The sequence below is a fragment of the Brachyhypopomus gauderio genome, chromosome 4, assembly GCF_052324685.1.
Source record: "Brachyhypopomus gauderio isolate BG-103 chromosome 4, BGAUD_0.2, whole genome shotgun sequence".
NCBI classification, from domain to species: Eukaryota; Metazoa; Chordata; class Actinopteri; order Gymnotiformes; family Hypopomidae; genus Brachyhypopomus; species Brachyhypopomus gauderio.
In genome coordinates this window covers 3,412,159-3,436,920 of record NC_135214.1, presented here as the reverse complement: position 1 = coordinate 3,436,920, position 24,762 = coordinate 3,412,159, and the positions used below count along the sequence as shown (strand labels likewise).

General features: G+C 43.1%; 3 protein-coding genes across 11 annotated transcripts; 1 reads left to right on the top strand and 2 right to left on the bottom strand.

The window, feature by feature from the left end:
* Positions 1-384: 384 nt before the first annotated feature.
* On the bottom strand, positions 385-7,010 carry cdc16 (cell division cycle 16 homolog (S. cerevisiae)). 2 transcript variants are annotated; one of them, XM_077001568.1, is made up of 18 exons: positions 6,779-7,010; positions 6,280-6,334; positions 6,026-6,123; positions 5,718-5,756; positions 5,126-5,278; positions 4,693-4,852; positions 4,473-4,567; positions 4,209-4,342; positions 3,616-3,695; positions 3,471-3,520; positions 3,308-3,381; positions 3,090-3,215; positions 2,817-2,969; positions 2,626-2,689; positions 2,450-2,511; positions 1,142-1,277; positions 952-1,042; positions 385-862 (listed from the first exon to the last, which is right to left on the bottom strand). In XM_077001568.1, exons 1-18 carry the CDS (start codon positions 6,824-6,826, stop codon positions 633-635), a joined length of 1,848 nt encoding a protein of 615 aa, XP_076857683.1. In that variant the 5' UTR covers positions 6,827-7,010; the 3' UTR covers positions 385-632. The 2 variants fall into 2 exon arrangements, with proteins under 2 accessions (XP_076857683.1, XP_076857684.1); XM_077001569.1 differs by lacking the exon at positions 6,779-7,010 and adding an exon at positions 6,572-6,714.
* A 2,233-nt stretch (positions 7,011-9,243) lies between these two features.
* dcun1d2a (DCN1, defective in cullin neddylation 1, domain containing 2a) lies at positions 9,244-13,024 on the bottom strand. Of its 6 annotated transcripts, none has more exons than XM_077001563.1 (8): positions 12,894-13,024; positions 11,677-11,931; positions 11,348-11,516; positions 11,063-11,193; positions 10,881-10,963; positions 10,417-10,513; positions 10,143-10,216; positions 9,244-10,006 (listed from the first exon to the last, which is right to left on the bottom strand). In XM_077001563.1, the coding sequence occupies exons 2-8, from the start codon at positions 11,924-11,926 to the stop codon at positions 9,974-9,976; spliced, it is 837 nt and encodes a 278-aa protein (XP_076857678.1). In that variant the 5' UTR covers positions 11,927-11,931; positions 12,894-13,024; the 3' UTR covers positions 9,244-9,973. The 6 variants fall into 6 exon arrangements, with proteins under 6 accessions (XP_076857678.1, XP_076857679.1, XP_076857680.1 ...); XM_077001564.1 differs by having other exon boundaries at positions 11,069-11,193; XM_077001565.1 differs by having other exon boundaries at positions 11,677-11,893.
* A 1,303-nt stretch (positions 13,025-14,327) lies between these two features.
* Positions 14,328-24,106, top strand: tfdp1a (transcription factor Dp-1, a). 3 transcript variants are annotated; one of them, XM_077001556.1, is made up of 13 exons: positions 14,328-14,459; positions 15,261-15,329; positions 16,796-16,875; positions 16,972-17,038; positions 17,252-17,355; positions 17,660-17,781; positions 19,464-19,629; positions 19,847-19,993; positions 21,874-21,942; positions 22,038-22,189; positions 22,739-22,905; positions 23,179-23,257; positions 23,438-24,106. In XM_077001556.1, the coding sequence occupies exons 3-13, from the start codon at positions 16,864-16,866 to the stop codon at positions 23,574-23,576; spliced, it is 1,224 nt and encodes a 407-aa protein (XP_076857671.1). In that variant the 5' UTR covers positions 14,328-14,459; positions 15,261-15,329; positions 16,796-16,863; the 3' UTR covers positions 23,577-24,106. The 3 variants fall into 3 exon arrangements, with proteins under 3 accessions (XP_076857671.1, XP_076857673.1, XP_076857674.1); XM_077001558.1 differs by lacking the exon at positions 14,328-14,459 and adding an exon at positions 14,538-14,963; XM_077001559.1 differs by lacking the exons at positions 14,328-14,459; positions 15,261-15,329 and adding an exon at positions 15,363-15,836.
* Positions 24,107-24,762: the final 656 nt, after the last annotated feature.

Genomic DNA, 24,762 nt, shown 5'->3' with positions numbered 1-24,762 from the left:
TTGCGATGAATTAGAGTGGAGACTGAGAGCCAGGCCTTCTCGTCCTACATGAGTATGCAACCTCACAAATGCGCTTCTGGAAGAATCGTCAAAAATCCCCATAAACACACTCCCAAACCTTGTGGACAGTCTTCCCAGAAGAGTTGAAGCTGTTCTAGCTGCAAAGGGTGTACCAACATTATATTGAACCTTAGGGATTAGGAATGGGATGTCACTTAATCTCATATGTGAGTAAATACTTTTGGCAATATAGTGTATATATTTTGGGGGGAAACAATGCAAGATGCCACCTGAAAATGATGTATGGTGCAGCACTCCAGTCCTTCCAGTGTTAATGTGTTTTAATATCGTTATGTAATGGACAAGAGGATCAAAGGCAGTGTATAAAAATACTGATACAGGGTTTATTATTGTAATTACTCATTTCATCAAAACCCTCTTTTGCATTCATCTCAACATTTATTCATAGGTAAACTCCACAGGGATGCAACATAAGTCACCCTAGACTTCCAGAGGCGCCTGTTTACAGCCGAGGTCTCCCTCAATGTGCTCGCCTCCCTTGTCGGTCATATTTGCAAATCACCACCCTTCAGTTCTGGTCTGGTTCTCCTCACACTGGATGGACGCCACCATCACGTACTGGTGTCTGACATGGAGGTCTCTAGCATCATGTCGTTCTCGTGCATGTCACATTCCAGGAGGAACTGTTGGAAGAGCACGGCGGGCGGCGTCTCCAGGGCGATGTTGCAGCCCTCCTCCAACGGCCGGGACGGAGTCTCGCTGTCGTCGGCCGACGTCCCGAGTATCTTCTTCAGGGCAGTCGTGTTGGGGATCATCTTCACCTTGTCCTTGATGTCCGTCCCTGCGACAGACGACCAAAAACCTCCGTCACTGAGCAGCTGACTCAAAGACTCCTTCACCTTCAACACGGGCAACTCAACCTGAACTTACCGATGTACGCATCGGATTCACCGATATACATCTCTATGCAGTGGCCGAGCATGGTTACAGAAAAGGTGTCATCCCTTTTTAGCCCAAGTGCCTGAAAGAACAGTAGACAACATTCAGGTAGACCAAAAACGTGGACCTCTATATTCTCAGCCGGGAAACGTGCGTCCACGAGGTCAGCAGGGTCACTTACAGTGTGAAAGTAGTCGATGGCACTTTCGAAGTCTCCCATGAGGCTGTGCACATAGCCGATGGCAGAGTAGGTGGAGGCGTGCTGGGGGACGAGGACCAGCGCCTGCCTGTGGTATTCCAGAGCCTGCTCGTACTTCCTGCAGATAAACGCGTGCAGACAACAAAGAGCACTCGCCAGACAGTCTAGTGCTGAAGCAGCTCTGGCCGTCTAGGGCCTTACTGTTACTGGGTGGGCTCTTTAGGGTCAGCTCATTACTAAAGTAAGATGAAACCAGGCTTATTCTCATGCCTGACACAAGGGGTCGCTGTTTAAAGACATGGGTTTCCTGCATAATGAGTGCACATTCAACAGGTCTGAGTAAAGTCAGACAGGTGCCTGGTTGTTTTAAAGCTATGTGCAGCAAAGTAGCGAGATATTTGGTCGGTCTTCAAATGTCCCTTTTCCTCCCATATGTGGTAAACTAACTGGGACTTTTCTCCAGTTCCCAGGGTGACTGAATGTAGAAATGACCCAAGAGCACACAAACAATTAAATCATTACCATAATTTGTATAACAATTAATAGTTAACCACATTTTCATGTGAATTGCACATCTCTGATTGGTCATGAATAATTCATTCACCACTGGAATTATAATAGAGAAAGAGTCCTCCGTTTATGCAGAGAGACAAGAGCAGGATTAGCAAAGCAACCAAATGAACTGCAGAAAAGAAATTCAGTATGTCTACGGCTCTCCAAAAGCGCTTCATTAAAAATACTACCCTGATTAATTTTAGAAGCACCTCCTTCTCAGGTCATTTCCTAGTCTGAGCAATGCTGCACCTTGCAGGGAAATAAAGCATTTTGGCCAGGAACTGTGCCAATCAAGGGTGCCCTCCATCAAAGACTTTATAATGAAGGTATTACAAATTATAAACAGATGGACAGAATGAAACATGCTGTAATAGATTATTAAACATTATTAATAAAGTTTAAATGTCTGATCTGCTGATTCTCAGCCCAAACTTTATTAATATTTTTTCCTGTCATTTTAATCACATTCTGTATGAAGGTGAGGGGGGGGGGGGGGTAACTACTTTCACTTTCCCACCATCTGCTTTGTTTATCTGGGGTTTTGTGGGTTTTACCAATTACACGAAAGGACTTGTGAAAGTCAGGCAGAGCAGCGACAAGTTTCACAGTGCTAAAGCCATCAGCAAAGCTTTGCACGATCTGAAATTCTCTTGAATAAGGTATCAGTAGGAAAAAATAACAAGTGTAACCTTTAACAATTCATAGAAAGTAAAAACAAAATCGCCTTTGGCTTACTTCAGTTTTCGACACACATGGCCCAGGTTGTTTAGTAATGGCTCCCATTTGTCCACCGTTACCTGGGGGGGGGGGGGGGGGGGGGGGGGGGATACTGTTATTACACTGTCATACAAACATCTGCTTTTGCAAACAAATTAGAAAAACCCTTCCGTTTTACAATGACTGGACATTACCTCATTACCAATGGCCTTGATCTTTTCCATTGCATCTAGAAACAGCTTCTCCGCAGTCTTCCAGCTGGAACAAGACAAGCAGTCCATCGGCAAGGTCAAAAAAATCACACACAGAGCAACGTGCAAGAGGACCTTATTGAAAAAAACCCACAAAGGCCGTTTTAAAAGTGGTCAGTGCAGGGCTCACTCACTCTCCATTCTGGAAGGCCACCACGGCCACCTCGTGAATGACGAAGGGGTCCTCGGGAGCGATGCTCAGAGCCTGGCTGAAGAAACGCTCAGCCAGCTTGGGGTTGTTGGTCAACCCGTACTCCAATCCGATGTACAGCATGGGTAAGTGACACCTTGAGAAGCAGTGGATCAGGAAGACAGACGCACGTGAGCGCACGTTTTCCGGCAAAGGGCCACGTGACAGCATTCAGGTGAAAGGTAAGGTTAACGCGGAGGCCTGCGGCGTTGCGTACCCTTTCATTAGCTGGGCCGCCGTGAAATAGGCCGCCATGGCTTGGTCGTGCTCGCTCTCCACGGCGAAGGAGTGACCGTAAGCGATCCACGCCGGCCCGTACGTGCGCTCCAGCGTGGTGGCCTTACTGCAGCCCCAACACATCACAGCAGCTCGTTAGTAACTCGGCAGGACCAATCGCGGCCCGTGTGTGTTTAACGTCAGCCAATGAGGGCTTACCTAAGGTAGCGTCGGGCGTGTTCATTTTTATGTCCAACCATCAGATAGTAACAACCAACAGCAAACCATGACACCTAGCCACAATACAGTCAGTTACAACACACAGCTTCAAATCATACAGAACGACATTCTCAAAAACCAAACACAAAAGACCCACACTCACTGGATTATTGGGATATAAATCCACCAGCTTATGAGAGAGGTAAAACAACTCTGCAGGGATACAAGGACAAGAATGTTATATAGGATATAAAATGTTACTGTATGAAAGATATAGTCCCTCAAGCCGAAGTGTAAACCTGCCTTACCATTTGCTTTGCTCAGCTCCACCAGTGTGCCTATGTGCACTGGTAAACAGTTAGCATGGAACGGATCCTTCACCATTACCCTACAGTCAAAGGGAACGCAAGAGGCACTCCATATAAATAAGCCAAAAAGATCATTAAGGCATTCACATGCAGCGTGTTGTGGTGGAAAAAAAACGTAATATTGACACCTGAAAACAGAGCTCCTAATTATACTGCATCTCAAGGTTTTATGTAAATATCCAATTGATGTTTGCACATATTTATGAAATACATATACATACACAAATCTATTTTGTGCAATTTCTACACATTTGATGCATTTTATCTCTCTGAATAGCACAACCACATCCATATGGCTTTTTATTTGCATCCATTTTGTTTTCTCAAGGGATGTTTTTAGAAGTAGAGATTTTTTTTTCAAGATTGCAATTTTGAAACAGCAGGTGCTCCACCATGCCGTCTCTCCTTTCTATCAGTGTCAGGCTCCGTTATCACCTTTTCAATTAGTTTGTTTCTTCATCAGAGGCCTCAAGATGAGACAGGGGAGATATTAAGCCCCAGGGGGCTGTTAATAATAAACGATGTATACTTACATAGAGGTGAGGGCATAGCACATCTTAAAGTCACAGTTGTAATAATGTCGTTCTGCAAGAGACACAACTACATCCAAGTTGTCCTGAAGACCACTGACCATATCAGGGACGGTCATCTCACTGGGCTTGTTATACTGTCAACGGAGTGATGACCAGCACTTCAGTCAACAGAGGTGCATAAGACCCAACTTTGGACTTGTGTATCTTGTGAATTCATCTAAAAAAAGGTTCAAATATCTAATGGAAGGTGAGAAACCTTCTCACCTTCTTTAACTTATTTTCATAAAGAAAACGTAGCAACTCCTCTTCTTCCTCAGTACACTGTTGACTTAAGGGGAGGGAATCCAGAAAATCTCTCTCTGAAACAAAACAACAGGAGAAAACACATTCCCACACCAGCAGTGTACATACAAACACCCTAAAAGGTCATTTGTTTCAATACCGAAATGACTAAATGCAATCGGCTCGACTTTCCCCCCCTCACCCTCCTGCGCAGTCAGCATGTGATGGGACGTTAAAAGGTCAAAGGCTTCAAAGCAGTAGACGTCCAGTTTCAAGGCCTCTTTGTAGCTGGATGTGGCTAGAGGTCTGTTGTCCATGGCATCATAGATCTTGCCCCGCAGGAGACAAATAGAACTGCTGATCTGAGAAAGATCACCACAGGGAATCAGGAGTGAGAGAGATCACCACAGGAGCGGTCAGCCCGCTGTTGCCTCCAAATCTTACCGAGAATATAATAGGTGCTACCGTGGAGACAAGTTATCAACAGGCAGGAATGCACACGCACTCGATGACATAACTGCAAAGGTGTACAGTGCCACAGAACTAAATTCAATACTCTACAAGATGGAAGGATGAGAGCAGTGATGACTGGTTATACGAGGTAAATGTGGGGCTACATGTGGAAGAGAGCTCACTGATGCAGGGGACATTTCCCATTCTTTGGCGCTTTCCCTGGTGCCGCTGTCCTCCTTTAGACTCTCCTTTAGACCCTTGTCCAGTATCTTTTTACTTGCTGGTTCTTCCATGTCTAGAATGTCAAGGGCCTGCTGATACTCTTTAGCAGCATACTTTAAAGAAACAGATGTAAAAAGGTTAGTAGATAGAGAAAATGACCTGTGGAATGAAAATGCTTAAGTGTACTATAAACCGAATGCAATAGTGCAGGGGTGCTCATTACGTCGATCGCGATCGACCGGTCGATCGCGAAGGAAGTGTCGGTCAATCGCGAAGGAATGTGCGTAGATCGCGCCACATAAAATAGTAGTAGATGAATCGCACATCTGCACTGACGGTTGTATTTTGATTGACATTCACGGTAGCCAATCTGCAATCCACTCAACAAATTACGTTCGCCACCCCCCCCCCCCCCCTCAACAAATTACGTTCGCCGCCACCCCGGTAGATCTTTCTGACTTGGTCATCTTATAAGTAGCTCGCAAGCTGAAAACTGTGGGCACCCCTGCAATAGTGGATGTGTGCAAGTGTTGTATGATGGGAAATACTCACATGACACCTTGCAGCAAGATACTGACAGGCTCCATACAACTTGGGAACAAAAACATAACAGATTTCAGAAGCATACCAGCCTTCGCTACTGCCTAAAAACTGTTAATTACTATCTCATACATACTTCGTTTCTTTAAATCATCCCTTAATTAATGTGACACTGATCCCTCTAACTGTGCACCGCCCATAAATAACATGTAGCCCTAAAATAGATATTACAGAGAGTACAACTGACAAACTGGTCAAAACGATTCAGGTGTCTGGTGAGGCAGGTCTACATGATGCACTCCCAGGTAAATGGTCTTTACCTTGTCAAGTTTGCGAGACCTTAGAGCATGAGAAGCTCTGTGGTACTGCGAAGTGAGATAAAGGCACTGTGCTAACCAGTAAATGTCCTGAGGGTCCTCTGTGGAAAAGTAGAAAACGGGTTAATGATTCAGCATAAGCTCACATTCAAATGTCACCCCAAAACTCTGAGGCAGAGGACAACGCAAGAGCTTCAAGACAGCAGATGTGACCTGTTTTACAGGTGTGATGTGAGGAGGACATGAGACACACTCACCATGAGACAGAGACGCCACTTTGTCCGCCCAAAACAGAGCACTCTGATACTGTTGCTGGAGGGACGACATTAAAGAGTTTCATGAAGCAAAGGGGGGGAAAACAAGGTTGGACAACAGCTGAAACATACATAATGGCTCATTAATCAGCCCCAACGCTGCTACATTATATTTTAATAATCGACAACGTGAAGTAAAATAGTGAAGCGTCACTGTCATACAAATCTTAGCTAGATACGTTAGCAGCCAAGCTAAAGCCGTCCAGCTCGAGACGTGCTCGCCCATTGTGTTTACAGTCTATAACGGCTCACAACGTCGTAATAACGCCTGACAGGCCCAACACTGGTGAGTAGGTTGGCTAACTAACGCGCACAGCCCGGTACTGTACCAGGCCCGCGGGCCGGCGGACTGTTGGTCCAACACAAGCTAGCGTGGCTAACTGGCTAGCTGCGCGAGCCGCCATGGCAACGTTAGCTTGCTGCTTCATTTAGCCACTTTTACCTGATCTATGTAGTGTCTCACACGCTTCCGTAGTCTGTCGAGATTCATGGTCGCTGGGCTGCTCAAACACAAAGCTGTGACATTTTAACGAACTAAACAGATATAGGGAAAGGAAGTGATATTCCGAGTAGTCGCTAGCTATCCAAATTATCTACTCAAAGACCGAAACCCGCGGTTAGCATAAACTCTGTGTAACACCAACAATCTCCCCCCAGAAACGTCGCCACTTCGATAAAGATCCGATCTCATTAGTGTGAATACTATAGACATTCATAAGAGTTAATAGATTTCAAAATATTGATACACGTCCAAACTGTTCATATCACGAATAACGTGGACTAAACACTAAGACTGTACGAGTTGCAGTTTTTTTCACGTCTGACGTTAAATGAAAGTTTTCAGATGAATATACATTAAATCAACAGTTTATATTTTCAAAACAGTCCACCAAAAGACCTTTACTTTGTTAATGGCAAACATGAACCAAATGTTCGTTATTGATTATGTATGTCAAAACAAGACTGGGACAAAAGCAAAATGAAATACTATGACTCTATGCATCTGATACACATTTTCTTTTGAAACTGTACTTTGACATTCCTAAAATGTTGTATCCAAAATAGACCATGTGTATGCAAGTTGCACAAAAACCTTGAAATTACACATCCTTTATCTAACCCATTTTATTATTTTACAATTATTTTAGGTACACCTTGCTAGTACCGGGTTGGACCCCCTTTTGCCTTTAGAACTGCCTTAATCCTTCATGGCACAGATTCAACAAGGTACTGGAAAGGTTTCTCAGAGAGTCTGGTCCATATTGACATGATTGCATCACACAATTGCTGCAGATTTGTCGGCTGCACATCCATGATGCGAGTCTCTCGTTTCACCACATTCCAAAGGTGCTCTATTGGATTGAGATCTGGTAACTGTGGAGGCCATTAGAGTATAGTGACCTCATTGTTCACTCATTGACCTCATCTCATTCATTTGTGCTTTATGACATGGCACGTTATCCTGCTGGAAGTAGCCATCAGATGATGGGTACACTGTGGTTATAAAGGGATGGACATGGTCAGCAATACTCAGGTAGGCTGTAGTGTTGACATGATGCTCAGTTGGTTCTAATGGGCTCAAGGTGTCAGGAAAATATCCCCCGCACCATTGCACCACTACCACCAGCCTGAACTGTTGATACAAGGCAGGATGGATCCATGCTTTCATGTTTTTTATGCCAAATTCTGACCCTACCATCTGAATGTCGCAGCAGAAATCAAGACTCATCAGACCAGGCAACACTTTTCCAATCTTCTATTCTCCAATTTTGGTGAGCTTGTGTGAATTGTAGTCGCAGTTTCCTGTTTTTAACTTAGAGGAGTGGCACCCAGTGTGGTCTTCTGCTGCTGTAGCCCATCCGCCTCCAAGTTCAACTTGGAGATGCTCTTCTGCATGCCTCAGTTGTAATGACTGGTTATTTGAGTTACTGTTACTGTTCTATTAGCTTGAACCAATCTGGCCATTCTCCTCTGACCTCTGGCATCAACAAGGCATTTGTGCCCACAGAACTGCCGCTCACTGGGTATTCTCTTATTCAGACCATTCTCTGTAAACCCTAGAGATGGTCGTGCCTGATAAATCCCAATTCAGACCAGCCCGCTTGGCACCAACAACCATGCCACATTCAAAGTCACTTAAATCACCTTTCTTCCCCATTCTGATGGTTGATTTGAACTGCAACAGATTGTCTTGGCTATGTCTACCATGTGATTGGCTGATTCGACATTTGTGTTAATAAGCAGTTGGACAGGTGTACCTAATAAATTGGCCGGTGAGTGTGTTATATATATATATATATATATATATATATATATATATATATATATATATATATATATATATATATATATCCTAGGATATCATAGGATTATACTGGCACGAGAGAAGTTGCCGGGGTCGTCATACTCCTCAGGAGTGACTGCCACATATATATATATATATATATATATATATATATATATATATATATATATATATATATAGAGAGAGAGAGAGAGAGAGAGAGAGAGAGAGAGAGAGAGAGAGTTAGTTCTGGAGACCGCTACGTACACTCACTGCTATGAGACGAATTTATGTTACACATTGTCTTGACATAGTAAAGGCATCTTAAACACTTTTAACAAAACAAAAATACGAAATAACATCTGTAACACAGCGCCCCCTGCCATCAAAATAAAAATTCACCTCGAGTCCATGTATTGTTTTTATTACTATGGTGTAGTTCATTTACTAGAATACTAGAACGTAGTATTATGTTCCTTTTCTTACACCCATTCGGTATAGCCGTACATAAGGTATGTTAGCTAGGAAATACAGGATAAATGCAGAACTGACCTATGCCTGATCACAGTCACTTCAAACATCAAAAATTAGTACCAGTGGCACGGGGAAAAAAGGCAATCCAGTTTTACCACAAGGGAAATAATTTATTTCAGCAACATAATTCTGGCAACTGGTAAAACAAATATGAGAAACACTGAATGGTATTGCTGTCACACTAGAGTCTGCAAGAGAACAGATGTTAGTGTAACACATAAAATGAAATTATACATTATACCAAGGCATTGAAGAAGAGTTGTTCTTTACACAAATCACCTTCCACACATATTTATAAATGCATTTTTCCATATTTTATAAAATATTGTTTATTTATAATATTTATCTCTGTACATACCACTACAGTAGATACACTATTGTACAACGGCAACAAGTTTTGTGCTGGTGGTGTAAGCTGCATGCTGCTCTGTCCAAGGGTCTCTGGCTTTGAAAGTGCATCTGATCTATTCACCTTGTTAAACCCTACAGGGAGTATGTACACAAAAAAGAAAATGTCTCATGAACCACATAACGTCATGTGCCCTCCAAATCTCAGACGACTCAGGCTGTGAAAGGACTGGGTGTGCAAGTGTAACACTGCCTGCAATGAGAAAGAGGTACTGGATTTGTGGAGACCCCCCCCCTCCCCAATCCCCCACAATCCCCCAGGGTCTCTGGACAGGATTAGTCTGGCAGCAGCAGGAGCGGCTGACACTGTGCACATGCTCTAGAGGAAGTCTTGAGCTGTTCTTCCTCTCCTTCTGCTTGGAAGTCCAAGTCCTTTCTATCCCCTTCTTCATAAAGCCAGGCAGTTTGGTTTCAAGTGTTTCTCCATTTTTTTTCTTTTCTTTTCTGTGTGTGTGTGAAAGAGAGAGGAGAGGAGAGGGGAGAGGAGAAAGTGTGTGTTTTTTATACAAGTCTTTTAAAAAAATGATGTCAGTTAGGTGCCAAAGACTCCCACTGTCAGACAGCAGCGGCAGGTTTATACGGTTTTGTGCTTTGATCCAGTTACGATTGGCCGGGCAAACTCCACAAAGTCATCAATGAGGACTGGCCATGCTCCTGAAATACAGCAGTGGTCCTATGATTACATTTTAAAGAGGATTATTCTCAGCTCTTTTGAAATTAATTGCCATCTGCTGCTCTCCAGACCAGCAAATGCACAATTATATTTGTCACAATTACCTCCAGATATTGTAAGAATAGTGCTATTCAGGAGGTGTTTATTATCACCAACATGCAAACTGCACAAGCACACATACCTTCCTCATCATAGTTTGACATATCATCTGCAATCATGTTGCCAAAGTCCAAAAGCAAGTTCCATGTATCTCTGGGAATTGATCGCTTATGGTGCTCCTATTGACACACAAAGAAGAAAGAGTTAAATAACTCTTGTAATCTTATAAAGTCCATTACTGAATATGCCCAATGTATCGTTGTGTTGTATAATTAGAATAGTCGTTGAATATCATCGACATGCTTTGTAAAGAACAATCTATGGTATATCAAAAGTCACAGGCCCAAGAAAAAAAATGCATGTTTACAACTTAAATTCTTTATATGTTTATTTGTGTGATATTTACCACATTTTGCCATAAATGTTATAAATCAAGCATTTGTTTTCAGGAAAGAAGTATTTTGACTTCATTCTATTATTCATTATTAGGGAAAATGCTTTACATTACTGTGCAAAAGATTTGTCTGAACATTCTCTGAAACTTACCAATAAAAATCTATTCCAGAGGTCAAGAAACTTGAAACGGCCCGTTAGTACTAGATTCCAATAAGCGACTGCCATATCTAAATCTAAAATTCAAAACAGACAGGAAAGTCAATTCCCAAAGCTTGATCACATTTAGACAGTATTGGTGTTGTGTTCACCCAGTATCCCGTGGCCACCATCACCTAAACCTTTTTGTCCAGGATTCTTTGCAAAGTTGAATGTAAACTGGTAGAAGTCCTTAAACTTTCCACTGTCCTTCAGTTCCTGTTCAAGTCGAGGCAGCACACTTCTGAGTTTCTCTGGACTGTCACACCTACAGACAAGAAGACAGGACATGTTTGTGTGACATTCAACTGAAGGCATGTTCAACAAATCTGAAAACAAGTCTTGGTGCAATATGGTGCAATAATGCTGTGTACTATGGTGCCAAGGGGCTCAAGGGACCATCTGATGTGGTCATAGCACACCCCAGTTCCATCATTCCATCAAGGAACTCCTTCCTGCTGAACTCGCACTGTGTCGCTGCGTGGAACTTCCAGGCCACTACCAACACGCTTATGCTGGCCGGGTCCAGATTGAGGTCATCACAAAACTGTTGTATTCCATCAATCCCAATCTTATTCTCATCCTGTGGATCTGAGAAAGACAACACCTTATGTTTACACCTATATGCACATAGCACATAAACACTTGAGTTACAAGGCCTACATTTAAAAACACCAGTCATACTTGGCAACAACATTCAACAAGTAGCAAACGACTAAGAACCAAAGTTCAAAAAAAGGGAAAAGTTTGCCTTTGTATCTGTTATAGAGTTGCTCCAGCTTCTTTTTGTCCACTGTGGTTTTCATGGATTCCTTAAAATATAGATCTGGGTTCTGGAAGTAGTTGTCAGTGGCCACTTCTAGTTTCCAGTCATTCTGGGTAAGGCAGTAGACAGCTGTCTTCTCCCCTGCTTGCGTGAAGGACATAAACTGGCGAACTTTGTCCTTCTGTGAAGACTTCAGCTTATGCTGCACGGACACAGAGGACAGGTCCTCAGTCATACACTCTGACAAACGGAGAAAGACACTCAACAGTGTGTACAAACAAAGACAAGCAAATATACCGAGAGGCAAAATTGCACACATTCAGAGACGTTAGACACGAGCAGGCAGTAGTAAGAAAACAGTGAATTGTGTTAATCAGGTGCTCGGTTTATACTAATACAACACCGAATGTATCATTTCCAGTTACAACAAACGTGTAAGCTACAATAAACAAGGTTAGGCAAACGTCGAGATGTGGTAGGCTTTAACCGAGGACACATGCTTAACTGCGACAGGCCACTTGCAAAACTAGCTGTTGGTTTGTAATATGAGCCGGCGGACTTCTGGCCAGTTCGGGGCGTCCAGTTCACAAACAAACCATGTTGTGACCCGGCTATTTTCATATTACAGCCTACATTTAATTCAACTTGCTTTACTATTACGACATGAAATGTGAAATTGACAACATCTGGTCATCCTGATTCACAAATACATAAACATAGTACAAAAGTCAGCTATATATTAATGTATATATATTTAATAACAGTTCAGGTTTGGGGGGACACACGTGTAATAGATCGGCTCTATTGGGAACTAGTAGAACTGGTTGGTTTGATCATGGAGTGCGCAAGGACGACTCTCCAATTACGCACGACAAACACTATTTGTATTAAAGCACCGGCGAAAGTAAAGGCTGGACGAGCGCTACGCAGCCTCTCCGTGGCAGCTATCATGTAATTGAAGGACAGATCGCTACTATAGTCCTCACACCCAGAAGGGAGAGAGACGTGCAAGACTCTCATATCAACAACTGACCTTCCTGCTCCTAGCCTGCAAGATTTCTGCACTACAATCTAGTGGTGCGACAGAGGCGGACGGAAACCCCGTTTGAGTTGCGCCGCAATTACACGTATCAGACACACTTCATTCCCTCTCATACTAACGGTAAATAATACCGTTTTATTTTAATTTTCAAATCACCTACCATTTTATCACCCGCTGTTTGACCAAATTGATACTCAGTAGTCCCATATACGGCTGCGCGTGAGCGTCAAGGGAATGCGCTAGAGACGCACTGAGTCTGCGCACCGGCTCTCCAACATATTGGGAACTGTAGTTTTGAAAGCAGAACGCGGCACTTGCTTTTAAGCTATATATATATATATATATATATATATATATATATATATATATATATATATATATATATATATATATATATATATATATATATATATTTATGTGATTTCTAGACTCAGCAGGTTTAAGCAAAAACAGTAAACCTTACACGTTACACAGTGTACTCTAATACAGCAATCATCATCAACATAATAATATTAGTTGTTGAGCTGTTGTCATTATTAGCACTAGTAGTATAAGTAGTAATATTGTGTTGTTCAACCAAGACAGCAAGTGTTTTCCCCTCCTTTCCATAATATGAGAGAATTATAATTTTTTTGAATGATCAGAAAGCAAATCACTAAACAGAAGCATAGAAATTCCTTATATTGGGATAGTGGTATTTTATGAATTCTACCAAGGAAAAACCAACACAATTGCCTGTGTTCTGTCTGTGTGTCTCCTAATGCATTTACATTTACATTTACGGCATTTAGCAGACACTCTTATCCAGAGCGACTTACAAAGTGCTTTGCTTCTGATCACAGAATAATGCATTTACTTATCCCTCGTCACTTACTTTACTATGAGCCTATGTTTATTACCTTCACTTTTACTAGATAATCTAGTGATACATATATTCTGTCACATATATAAATGTATAAATATGTATCAATCATTATGTAATCATTATAAATCAATCAATTAACCAACAAATCTATCAATAAAATAAAATCAACATAGCTAGGAAATGAAATATTTATTGTTCATCATAGATCAATAAAGAAGACCTAACTAGAAATTAGGCTTCACTATGGCAATATAATCTCAATGGTAGAGCAAACTTTTGAGAAGGTTGATTAACTGAAAATTATCTTTGTTTCACAGATGGTATGTTGCATGTCTGTTTTGATAGTGCTTTAGATAAAAAAAAATTTGAACTCTTTTTTTTCCAGTGTAAAATATTAGATACGCATACAATTTTACCAACTGTTTTTTTATTTTTAACAATTTGTGGTGAAAAGCATTATGTTAAATGTGTGTGTTCATTTTAATGTTAACCATTCCTTATAAAGTTTTCAACCCTAAATAACTTTGTTGATCTCGATGCCAGCCGTCTGAAAACAGGTTACTCGCCAGTGGGTGCCACCCACTATCCCTTAAGCAGTAATGGGTGGTACTCGACGAAGTTGACCAATAAGAGACTCTTAGTGCAAGGAAAATTATGGAACCACCCAATCAGATTGTAGCAGAGGAGTGGCCTTAGTGAAAACGCTTCTGCAGCGTCACGCGTCCGATTGTCCAATCCGGTGCGGGATGTTGTAGACACCGCCAAGCTCAGTTTTCGATGGAGCCGGAGAGGGTGTCGTTCGTACTCTACGTTTGGTTCATTCAGCGCCGGCGGTTCAGAGAGAGGGTGTATAACGTAAATGTAAGCGTCAACTGTAAGATATCACACGCTACATCTGGCGACAGCGGTGGGAGTGAAGAATTAAACGAAAGAAAGTGTCTTGACATGTTCAGACGGGACGGAGACTGCTGTCTTTATTGAACGTTAGCCACATCTGGCGGTTAGCCCCCCGCTATCGGCGTCACTCACCGGCGGTTATTTAGCTGGAGTAGCTAGCGGTCTCGCGCTCAGCTAGCGGTCTCGCGCGTAATAAGGAGCCGGCTAACCATCGCCCACTTGTGAGGAAAACGCCCGCGAGCCGCATCCAGTGTGATTAGAATGGCTAGTTTATGCTAGCTGTGTCGCTAATCTTTTTTTTTACTGTGTCGCGAGTTTTTAAAAAACCGCTAACTTGTCAAACTAGGTAACTAGTTGGCCGGCTACGTCGTTGTGGCAGGAGTGTTAATGTAGTTAGGAAGATGAAATTAAAGCAAGATTTGACCTCACTTCGGAACGCGACTCTCGCCCTGTGGTCGTCCGGCTAAGGTTGGCTGGCGTCTCGCCTCCTGTCACGCAGCTCACCGCGAGTTCGCGTCTCCGCGGTGTAACTAGTCGCGTTTACTGCAGTCTGAACTAGTTTAACAGGTGTCGGTCAGAGATGTGAGCTTATGCAGTCACATTGATGGCCATCTGGGCCTTTGAACGTACGTGAAATGTCAGTTGGTGTAGCTAGCTATGATGCAGAAATGGCTGACAGGGCAGAACCGTTGGCCTGAGATGTATTTGTCGGCCTTTTTCTAATGCAAATTTCTAATGCAACTACGAATTGTTATTTCTCCGAAGAATCGTAGCTAGCTGCCTCCACCCCACTGCCTTCGCCGACCTTCAGGCACATTATCGGGCTGCTCCGAGGTGAGTAACGTGAGCTAACAGAAGTCAGCTTTGATGGGGCTCCTAACGACTGTTTTCTTGATCTCAGTTTTATTGAAATGAAAGATTGTTCTCTCTCTCTCTCTCTCACACACACACACACACACACATATATATAAAGAAGACCAGTCGTGTGAGTTTGACTGCTTGGCTGACTGGCCGGTGTCGATAAGCAGCTGTCTTGCTCATGTTCGCATCCATTTTGTTGGTGCGAGTTAGCTAGGTAGCTAGTCACACAAATAAAGGTTTCTTCCCTTAAAATAAACCATTTATAATCGTTGCGAACAACCTTTGCACGGCGATGCGTTTCAGCAACATTTTGATACGATTTAAAACTTTTATATTATTTGACTTATTGTTTCCTGTTTTGAGAGGGGGTTTCAGACCTCCTCTTCCTCTATCCCTAAAGCTAAGTGAGCTAGCTAGTAAACCTAAGCCAACACAACCCTGGGAGCCAAGAAGACAGGCTGCACAACACACTGTTCACTCGTAAGTTCAATGGAAAGTTTCCATAGTTGACTTTCAGATGGCCGATCTAACGCGGTGCCGTTTTCTAAGTGTCACACTGGCACACACGCTCCTCGTTGTGAAGGCATCGGCCACGGCGAGCACGTTTTGTTCTCATTTAGATGAGGTTTCGTTACAAAACAACGTGTTTCCACACCAGCTAGCTAGCTAACCGTGCTAACACGCTTTACATTGTACCTACTCACTGGCCCAGTTTGTTGACTTTCTTTTCCTCTCGAACAGGTTGCAACAAAGATGGATGTTTGAATTAGTTCCTATACTGCAGCACATTAGACTGTTTTCTCAGCCTTTTTCAACTTGGGAAAGTGAGCAAAACGAACGTGTGGTTGTAGAAAAAACACATACTTTTACAAAATGTTACCTAGTACAGCCAAAACTTGGACGAATCGACTGGTTTAGTTAACTTTGGGTAACTGCAGGCGCAGTGTAATTTAATGGTGCGCCCACGTCCCGTTTTAGACCAGACTAGTCTTCAATATTGCTGGAGTCAAATAGGTGGAGTGAAATGCCATAGAGATCATTAATGTTGCATCGTGTGGAAGGCGCACTCATCCCCGTTTTGGCTCTGTGGGCTTTGTGCTGTAGATATCGCTCAGTCACGTAGATGCAGTAGATTTGGGGGGGGGGGGGGGGGGGGGGGGAGTCATGAAAGCAGCGGCCTACTGTAATGTTGCCTCTCCCAATGCGGAGAGCACGAGCTGTCAGGCCAAAAGGGGCTTATATAGCATGCACTCCAACTGCAACCCATGCATTCACATTTTAATAAGTGCTAGCTTGTTAATTTAAGTAAAACCCCGTCTCTATGTATTACAAATCAGTGTTGCCTAAATTATGCATTAGTTTCAAACAAGTGTTTTCTCGTAACCTCGGTTACGGCACTGCCGTTGTGCTTTTGGGGCCAAAACCAATGTCTTTTGCAGGCGTAGTCTTTTGTGAACGCTTGGTTTCTTCAATAAGACCAAGCCTTTCCTCCTCTTCCCCAAGGATCATGGCCAAGGATGTGAGTGTTCCAGTACTTATACGTTACAAGTCTCTTCCTTCGTGGCTATGAGCGGCGAGGCAGAGTTCATCTCTCTTCCTTCCTCTCTCTCCACAGGCCGGTCTGATTGAGGCCAATGGGGAGCTGAAGGTTTTCATTGACCAGAACGTGAGCCCTGGTAAAGGTAAGGCCAGCAGCAGGTCATGCTGCCAGACACGCAGCTCTTAAGGTAGTGATGCTTCATGTTCTAGTCTTCTTACATGGGTCCCAGTCTTCTTTTAACGTTGTAATGTGTTTAAGATGGCATTGGCCGGCTGCCTTATTGATACCCTGACTTCACCTTATGGAAGAGTGACATTGCAAACTATATTCTAACCGCATTCATTTTACACTTTAGGAGTTTTGTCCTTAGTGACTGTACATCCACAGTCTGTTGCAGTGGGGAAACAACTGTTGCCAAAAACATTGGGCCCTTCCAATGTCAACATTGCTCCACAGATGGTAGGTGCTTCGTGAAGAGGACAGTGGCCCCAAACAGTCAAATTTAATAACATCAGGATTGGGGTAAAAAAAGTATTGATGTATTTTATGCAAAATAGAAATGGCATATGGTAGTTTAAATTTCACCTTCTAAACTTGGCCATGGAAAAAAACATGCAATGTATAATACAGAAATTTTTCTTATTATTGTTGAAAAATGTATTACCTGAGGATGGTTTGATGTTGTGGTGGAATCAATATGGAGTTTTCATCCCTCTGCCTGTCTGCCATTTTGAGCTGTGAGCGTTACCTGTGTGTTTTTCAGGTCATTGGTACACCACAGAGGCCCAGCGGGTCTAACGTGCTTCTTATGAACAGTCCTCACACACCCAGCTCTCAGTTCATCACTCAGAGCCAGCCATCCGATGCCTCTCCATGGTCCTCAGGGTGAGCCCTTATCAAATTTTTTTCTTCCTGCACTTAGTAAGTCTCCTTTTTTTATTAACCGTCATGTTTTTGAAGGAAAGCAATAATGGCTAACAAAAGGCAGAAGTGAAGTTCCAGCACTGCATTTTTGAGGGTTGGTTTGTAACGCAGTGCATTATAATATCTGTGGTAATATCGTCATACAGGTAATCCTGCACGATCCCTCTGCGTCCATTTTATGAACCCGAAGGAAGCATCTGTCTCGTTATACTAGTGCATGGGTTAAAGTTCTCCGTCACTACGACGGATTTCCGTCATTTGATTTTTTTGGGGAAAAAATCCGTCAAATCATAATAAACAACACACGCGCGTGCTATCTGTTTTGTGGCCGAAATATGATTCTCACTGGCGCTCATCAGCGCTGGATGGATGACGGCGGTGTCATTTGATTGACTTGCGGTTCATTCCGCCTTCAGATTTGCGGATGTTACGTAGAAAAGTTTTTAACCCCCTCCTGCCTGGCGTGATCGTAGCGCGCGACTCTGTACACCTGCGCGAACGGCGGAGGCTATTTGCTGCGTCACATTCTTTTTGCAGTGTAGTCCGAAGCAATATGTGGTAGTATAAAGAAACACCCCTCAAAACAGGGGAATGAACATTTACCTGACCAATTGTAATGTTGCATTAGTGCTGGAATTTAGGCTAAAGTACTTTAAAATGCTTGAAAATGTAACTACTTCGTTTCACAACAAATATCTGTCTGACTGAACAGTTATTACGTTAACAAATACGAGCCTCTTGTAATTCCAGGACGAAACATGAGAGAACGTGAAGTCGTTAAGATTGGGCGTTTTGAAAATAAACCACCATTAAATAATGTGATAAAAAGCCAATTATTTCGAGTCATTTCGAGTATATGTATAAATATTTAACTTAAATTTAACGTTGAGAACGCGTTGAAATGGAGTCTTTTCTCCACTAAAATATCAGACATGGACCTTGAAAGTGACGTACAAGTGCTTTAATTCCACCTTATAAAGGTGTATGAACCCGGCAAACATGACTTGGTTCACTGCGCTGAAGCGCTGTGCGCGCGAAGTTACAAAACTGCGAGGCTCTCGCGCACGGGTGGAGCCACCGCGATTACGTCATTTTCGGCGTGCGGACCCTCGCGCTGCTCACGCCACTCGTGCTGCGTCAAGTATAAAGGCTTAAACCAGGCTTAACATGGATGGTGTTGTTCTGTTTGTATTTAAAAGCTCTATCCAGTGGTGTTAATTTTTTGTAACATACCTACTTAAAGCATGTAATCTTACGGCTTATGTTTTTGCGATGGTGAATCTGATAAAAACAAGAGAGCTTCATACCTCTCACCAGGATTCACTAAATTTGACTTGATCTTTAAATAATTTTCTGGAAGAGGACCCCCAGATAACTCCATTATATAAACATTTATGTACATTTATTGCTCAGGTGTTCATTCTCTCTTCTCTCCTTACACAGGCTGTTTAGATAAATATACTTTATAAATGTGTTTATTGTGTAGAATTAGGCAAAAACTACACTACATTTTCAGTAATTGCTGGCATTGTCTTTTGCCAGGAAAAATTTTTCAGTCAAATGAAAATTTCTTGCTTTAACCCATGTACTAGTGTGATGTCCTGTGTTATTGAAGCTGGTGTGTGCAATGCTCTTGACTGCAGGAAGAGAAGTAAGAAAGGGGAGAAGAACGGGAAAGGGTTGAGGCATTTCTCCATGAAGGTGTGTGAGAAGGTGCAGAGGAAGGGCGTCACTACATACAACGAAGTAGCAGATGAACTGGTGGCTGAGTTCAGCTCTGCAGACAACCCCATTTCCCCCAACGACGCGGTGAGCAGCTTCCTGCAGCTGCCTGGTTGCCGTTGTGGCACAGCTAGTTACATGTTTTAATCAATCCCCAAGATCACGAGTGTATTAAAATGTGCAGTGTTGCATAGTGTAGGATGCTTTGGAGTTACCTCCGCCTTTAGATGTTCAGGAGCTAACTCCTAGATCAGGGGTGGTTTGCTCGTGTCCTGTGCTAAGTTCTTCCTCCCTTCCTCTCCAGCACGTGTACGATCAGAAGAACATCAGGCGGCGGGTATACGATGCTCTCAATGTCCTGATGGCCATGAACATAATCTCAAAAGAGAAGAAGGAGATTAAGTGGATCGGCCTTCCCACCAACTCGGCCCAGGAATGCCAGAACCTGGAGGTGGGCTCCCCCGTCTGTCCGGCTAGGAGCTGGATCCCAGCTGAGCGCGCCTGGCTTACGGTCACATACTCTATTCCCATGTTCCTCCAGTTATGAGACGAGCATAAGAGGCTTGTGAGGGCAGTCGTGTCTGGGGGAGGGAGGGGCAGGTGCTAGAGAGAGACATGACTGCACATGAAACTGAAATCTCATCAGTTTATGAACTAATGTAGCATCATGCGTTTCTCAGTTTATGAACTGGCCTCACAACGCATTAGAGAGAAGCAGGCCAAAGACGTCCCCAACCCACTCTCCTTATTTGTCATCATTTTCGTCTGCCGAGTGCCAGTGCAGAATGGTTGATTGTTGTCAGGTAAGGCCAAGGTGACCTAGATGGAATACACAGCTCTTCAGCTTGGAGCTGTATATGCAGTTTAGGCATGAAGCCGAAAGGACTACAAAGTTTCGCTCGAGATGTGGGCATACGTTAGGGCACGACATGGCCATCATCCATCGTTGGCGGGTGACGGGCATTGCCATGTTGACTCAGCGTTGTGTTGCCAGCAGCAACCACCACCACTCTTGACGGCAGCGCTCGCCATGCTTACTAAAGGTCTAGTGTGTCTGCTATAACGCAACGTAGAAAACTATTTATTACGGGAGATCACCTTGAGTCATATAACTGATGAATATGCATTTTAAAGAGTTTTGAGTCCTTCCAATGAAAAGCACATATCAGCTATTTCCTGTTTTTCCTGTGCAATGACTTTATTTTTATTTTATATATATATATATATATATATATATATATATATATATATATATATATATATATATATATTTCTGTAGTGTGTATCTCCAGTAGTGACATTAATAGACGCAACCCCCCCTCCCCCATCATGCATCTAAATGGGAAAATATAAGAAACAAATGATTTGATGGCCTCATTTTAAACATGGAGGACATCTATGATATTTGATTTGTGGTGAGATTTTTTTAAGCCAAAGAATCACACAAATGGTTTCCATCGTGAGGGCTCAATTAGGACCAGCCTTGGGAACAAGACCAAATCAAATATGGCTAGCAGAATGAACACTGGTTAGTGCCTGACTTCCTCCCGGAGAGCGAAAGGTGGAGTGATGAGGCAGATAACTAGAGAACAAGCTGAAGAACACTGGAGCAGAGTCCCGAGACGTGTGGCTGTTCCTGAACGCACGGGCGACAGAGGCAGCCCAGCAGTGCTGTGCACTTGGCTCACCATTTTAAAAGGTGGAGCTCCAAGGCTGCTGTGTGGATCCTCCCTCTGAGGAAAGACTGCATCAAATCTACACGCCACTGCAGACCTTAGACGAGCTTCTCTGTCCCGGGTTCTGCTGCTGTGTTCTGCTGCTGCTAATGATGTTGGTGATAATCTACATGATTGAACACCGCTACTAATCTACTAATTATTACTAATAAGTTGCTGAGCAAGATCAAGTAGAAAACGAGTCAAAGATTTTTGAAACTTATTGTATCAACCCAACTGGTTTAGGGGTGCACAATATCATTTGTCATGTATTATACCAGTATTACAGTACTGATACTACAGAAGGGTGCTCTATACATAAAGTCCTCTGACTACCGCCGCTATTTGAAAGGATCTGTGTGAGTGTTCTGTAGGCGTTTTCTTGATGAATTGTGCTGTTCAGATGGTGCGACACCAGTGTGTTTGGTATATTGCAAGGTGTCACAATTGTGGATTGCAATCTAAATATATTTAAGTATATAAACATGTTCTGCATATTCAGTCCCAGTGCATAAATGGCAGAGTTCATGCATCTAATTTAGAAAAATGTCCTGAGGAGAATTCATGACTGCAGTTGAGAGAACGTAAAAAATTGGCCCGTTCTCTTTATTTCCAGGTGGAGAGGCAAAGACGCTTGGAGAGAATTAAACAGAAACAGTCACAGCTCCAAGAGCTCATTTTACAGGTAGAACATCAGTTTTGGAGACTCTACATCTCAGGATGTTGGAAAATGCTGAATTTTGAAGCTAATTCCTTTTGCATTTTAACATCTGTGCATAGCAAATTGCCTTCAAGAACCTTGTGCAGCGTAACCGGCAGACAGAACAGCAGACGAACCGGCTGCCAACAGACAATTCAGTTATTCACTTACCTTTCATCATCATAAACACCAGCAAGAAAACAGTCATTGACTGCAGCATCTCCAATGACAAGTAAACTGCTGTTTTTTTTATAATATAAAATGAAATGAAATGTGCCATATTTTGTCAATTGTGATTTTTACACCGCAATCGAAATTTGTCCTCCGCTTTTAACCCATCTGTGCAGTTAGAACACACACACTAGTGATTACTAGGGGGCTGTGGATCACACGTGCCCAGAGCGGTGGGCAGCCCTAGCCCTGGCGCCCGGGGAGCAGTTGGGGTTAGGTGCCTTGCTCAAGGGCACCTCAGTCATGGCCTCAGGTCTGGGAATCGAACCCACGACCCACCGGTCACAAGACCAGTTTCCTACCACCAGGCCATGACTGCCCCTCACCAGGCCATGACTGCCCACATTTCACATTTCAAAGTCTAATGTTTAAGTTGTTACACACTGCAAATTTTTAAATGTTCTTTTAATGAGAACAACCACTGTTTTAGATAGATTTCATGTCGTTTGTGTCGTTGTGCTTCCTGGAACATTGTGGGTCTCCGTCCTGTGTTTGATTCGTTTTACATGTTGTCTTCCAGACCATAATAACCTCTGGTGCTGTTGTGCAGGTTTGAGTACCTCTTCAACTTTGATAGCATGTTTGAGATCCATGATGACATTGAGGTGTTGAAGCGTATGGGTATGGCCTGTGGGCTGGAGGCGGGGAAGTGTTCTGCTGAAGACCTGAAGATGGCCCGCAGCCTGGTGCCCAAAGCACTGGAGCCTTATGTTACAGGTCAGCCACGCTGCCTCTCAACCAGTCAACCTGCCCCTCATGCATGCAGCGATATATCATTATTGTGGGTCTGTTTCTCTCTCTCTCTCCAGAGATGTTCTCTCACTCACTCTCACACGGTCTCTCTCAAGCTCGTATATACACACATAGGGCATATAGCCAAAACACTGCTGAATATTGTTTGTGGCAAATAAACAGCACTTTGTGCAAATTGTTCATTTTTCGAGGTAAACTGTAGGATATCAAATTACTTGCTTTTATTTTGCAAAGCAGAGATGGCACAGGGGCCCATCAGCAGTGTGTACATGACGGGAGCATCGTCCACTAATGGTGGGCGGTACCATGTCGGCAGGTGAGGCCAAGCTTCTGTACTTTGTGGAGTTAGTGATGGGTTGGGGGGTGGGGTCGGAGAATCTGCATTAACCCCCTTAATGGTAGTACCCCATACTTATGATTATCAGTGGCATTCGGGGCATTATCCACCGCCGGCTCAGGGAGGGAGTGATGCTGACGTTTGTCGTTCTGTCTGTAGTGACAGTGGCGCAGATGGAACGATGGCGTCAAGCTCTAATGACTCGCACTACAGTGGTTCCCGGGTTGAAACCCCCATCTCTTATATGGGCGACGAGGACGACGACGAGGAGTACGATGAGAACGAGGACGACGACTAACCTCCCCGAGCCGCTTTGTCGCACACAGCTCTTCCAGCGGCTGTACTGAAGGGATTTATCGATCACTCAGAAAGCTCCCTCTCCCCCTTCGCTTCTAGCACACCTTTTAGATTCTCTGCCTCTCCCTTCTGTCTGATGCAGGCATTGAGGAGCATGGGCTACAAAGGTGTGTTATTTTCGTCCTGCTCTTTTGCTGTATGGCTTCTCCTGTTAAATCGTGGCACTCTGCTGGGTGCTGGTGCATATTATTGACCCTGCTGGGTCTAGTTTAACAGAAGGACTTGAAGGAAAGTCCCTCTGAAGTAGCAGAACTCTGCCATCACAGTATGTACTCGGACCGGATCTTTCCTTTCAAACGAAACCCTCACGCAGCAATGCAGCCACCTGCTGTTGGAGAATGTGTAGGTGTGATCTCTGTGTGAAATAGTTAGAATATTCTCCTTTTCAATTATTGCCTTTTTAAAAAAAAAAAAAAGAAAACTGCTGGCTAGATTCACTTTTTTGAATATTCAAGATGGCTGCCTTCTCCTAGACTGATGGTTCAGAGAATTGTCTCAGCCAGCTGCCATTTGGCCCCGTCGGGGCACGTCTTTGGATCTATGGACACTTTTTCATATGATTGGATGAATTTAATGGCTTCTTTTTGTAGATCCCGTCCCCAGTGTGTTTGGCTTCCTGTTGATCTGTGGGCAGCTGTTTTAGGGAGTTCTGTTGAACAGCCATTCTTTTGATTTTGATGTTTGAGCTTAAGAGGTAAACTTCTCCTGTTGTATGCTTTGTTTTACAACCGACAGGCATCAGGAAATCAGAGAAACTTTATTACCCGCTGAAGTTTATAGAAATTGAGGTACTTTGTTTTAATAACGTATTGGAAACCTCTGAAATTAGTTTCTAGTATCCTCTCCAGGTCAGTAACACTACGGAGTATGTCTGATTATTGATGTGTATCCCAGTATGGGATATGGTTCTTTTGGACTCCCCTTCAGAATCTTACAAAAATAATAATGAAAAAAAAAAAAAAATAAAATAAAATAAAAAAAAAAATGTTGTACTGACACCACAAAAGCAACTTTTCTGTAATCTAATGAGTTTGGAAATTAAAATATAATGTTTTAAAAAAAAAAACATTGAATTGAATGTGTTTATTGGTAATGTTAATGTAATTGTTCTAATTACAATGAAGCGT

What these genes read in the sequence shown, in the direction of transcription:
- dcun1d2a (XM_077001562.1), bottom strand. Translation starts at nt 12,010, where the DNA reads ATGTGTGCAATTTTGCCTCTCGGTATATTTGCTTGTCTTTGTTTGTAC. An exon ending in GATGGAATGATGGAACTGGG is followed by an intron (nt 11,194 to 11,347) that starts GTGTGCTATGAC and finishes TCTTGTCTGTAG; the next exon opens with GTGTGACAGTCCAGAGAAAC. An exon ending in TCTGGAATAGATTTTTATTG is followed by an intron (nt 10,514 to 10,880) that starts GTAAGTTTCAGA and finishes GTGTGTCAATAG; the next exon opens with GAGCACCATAAGCGATCAAT.
- tfdp1a (XM_077001556.1), top strand. An exon ending in GCCTCTCCATGGTCCTCAGG is followed by an intron (nt 17,782 to 19,463) that starts GTGAGCCCTTAT and finishes TCTTGACTGCAG; the next exon opens with GAAGAGAAGTAAGAAAGGGG. An exon ending in AGGAATGCCAGAACCTGGAG is followed by an intron (nt 19,994 to 21,873) that starts GTGGGCTCCCCC and finishes CTTTATTTCCAG; the next exon opens with GTGGAGAGGCAAAGACGCTT.
- cdc16 (XM_077001568.1), bottom strand. Translation starts at nt 6,826, where the DNA reads ATGAATCTCGACAGACTACGGAAGCGTGTGAGACACTACATAGATCAG. An exon ending in TGAGACACTACATAGATCAG is followed by an intron (nt 6,335 to 6,778) that starts GTAAAAGTGGCT and finishes TCGTCCCTCCAG; the next exon opens with CAACAGTATCAGAGTGCTCT. An exon ending in CATGTGTGTCGAAAACTGAA is followed by an intron (nt 1,278 to 2,449) that starts GTAAGCCAAAGG and finishes GTTTATCTGCAG; the next exon opens with GAAGTACGAGCAGGCTCTGG.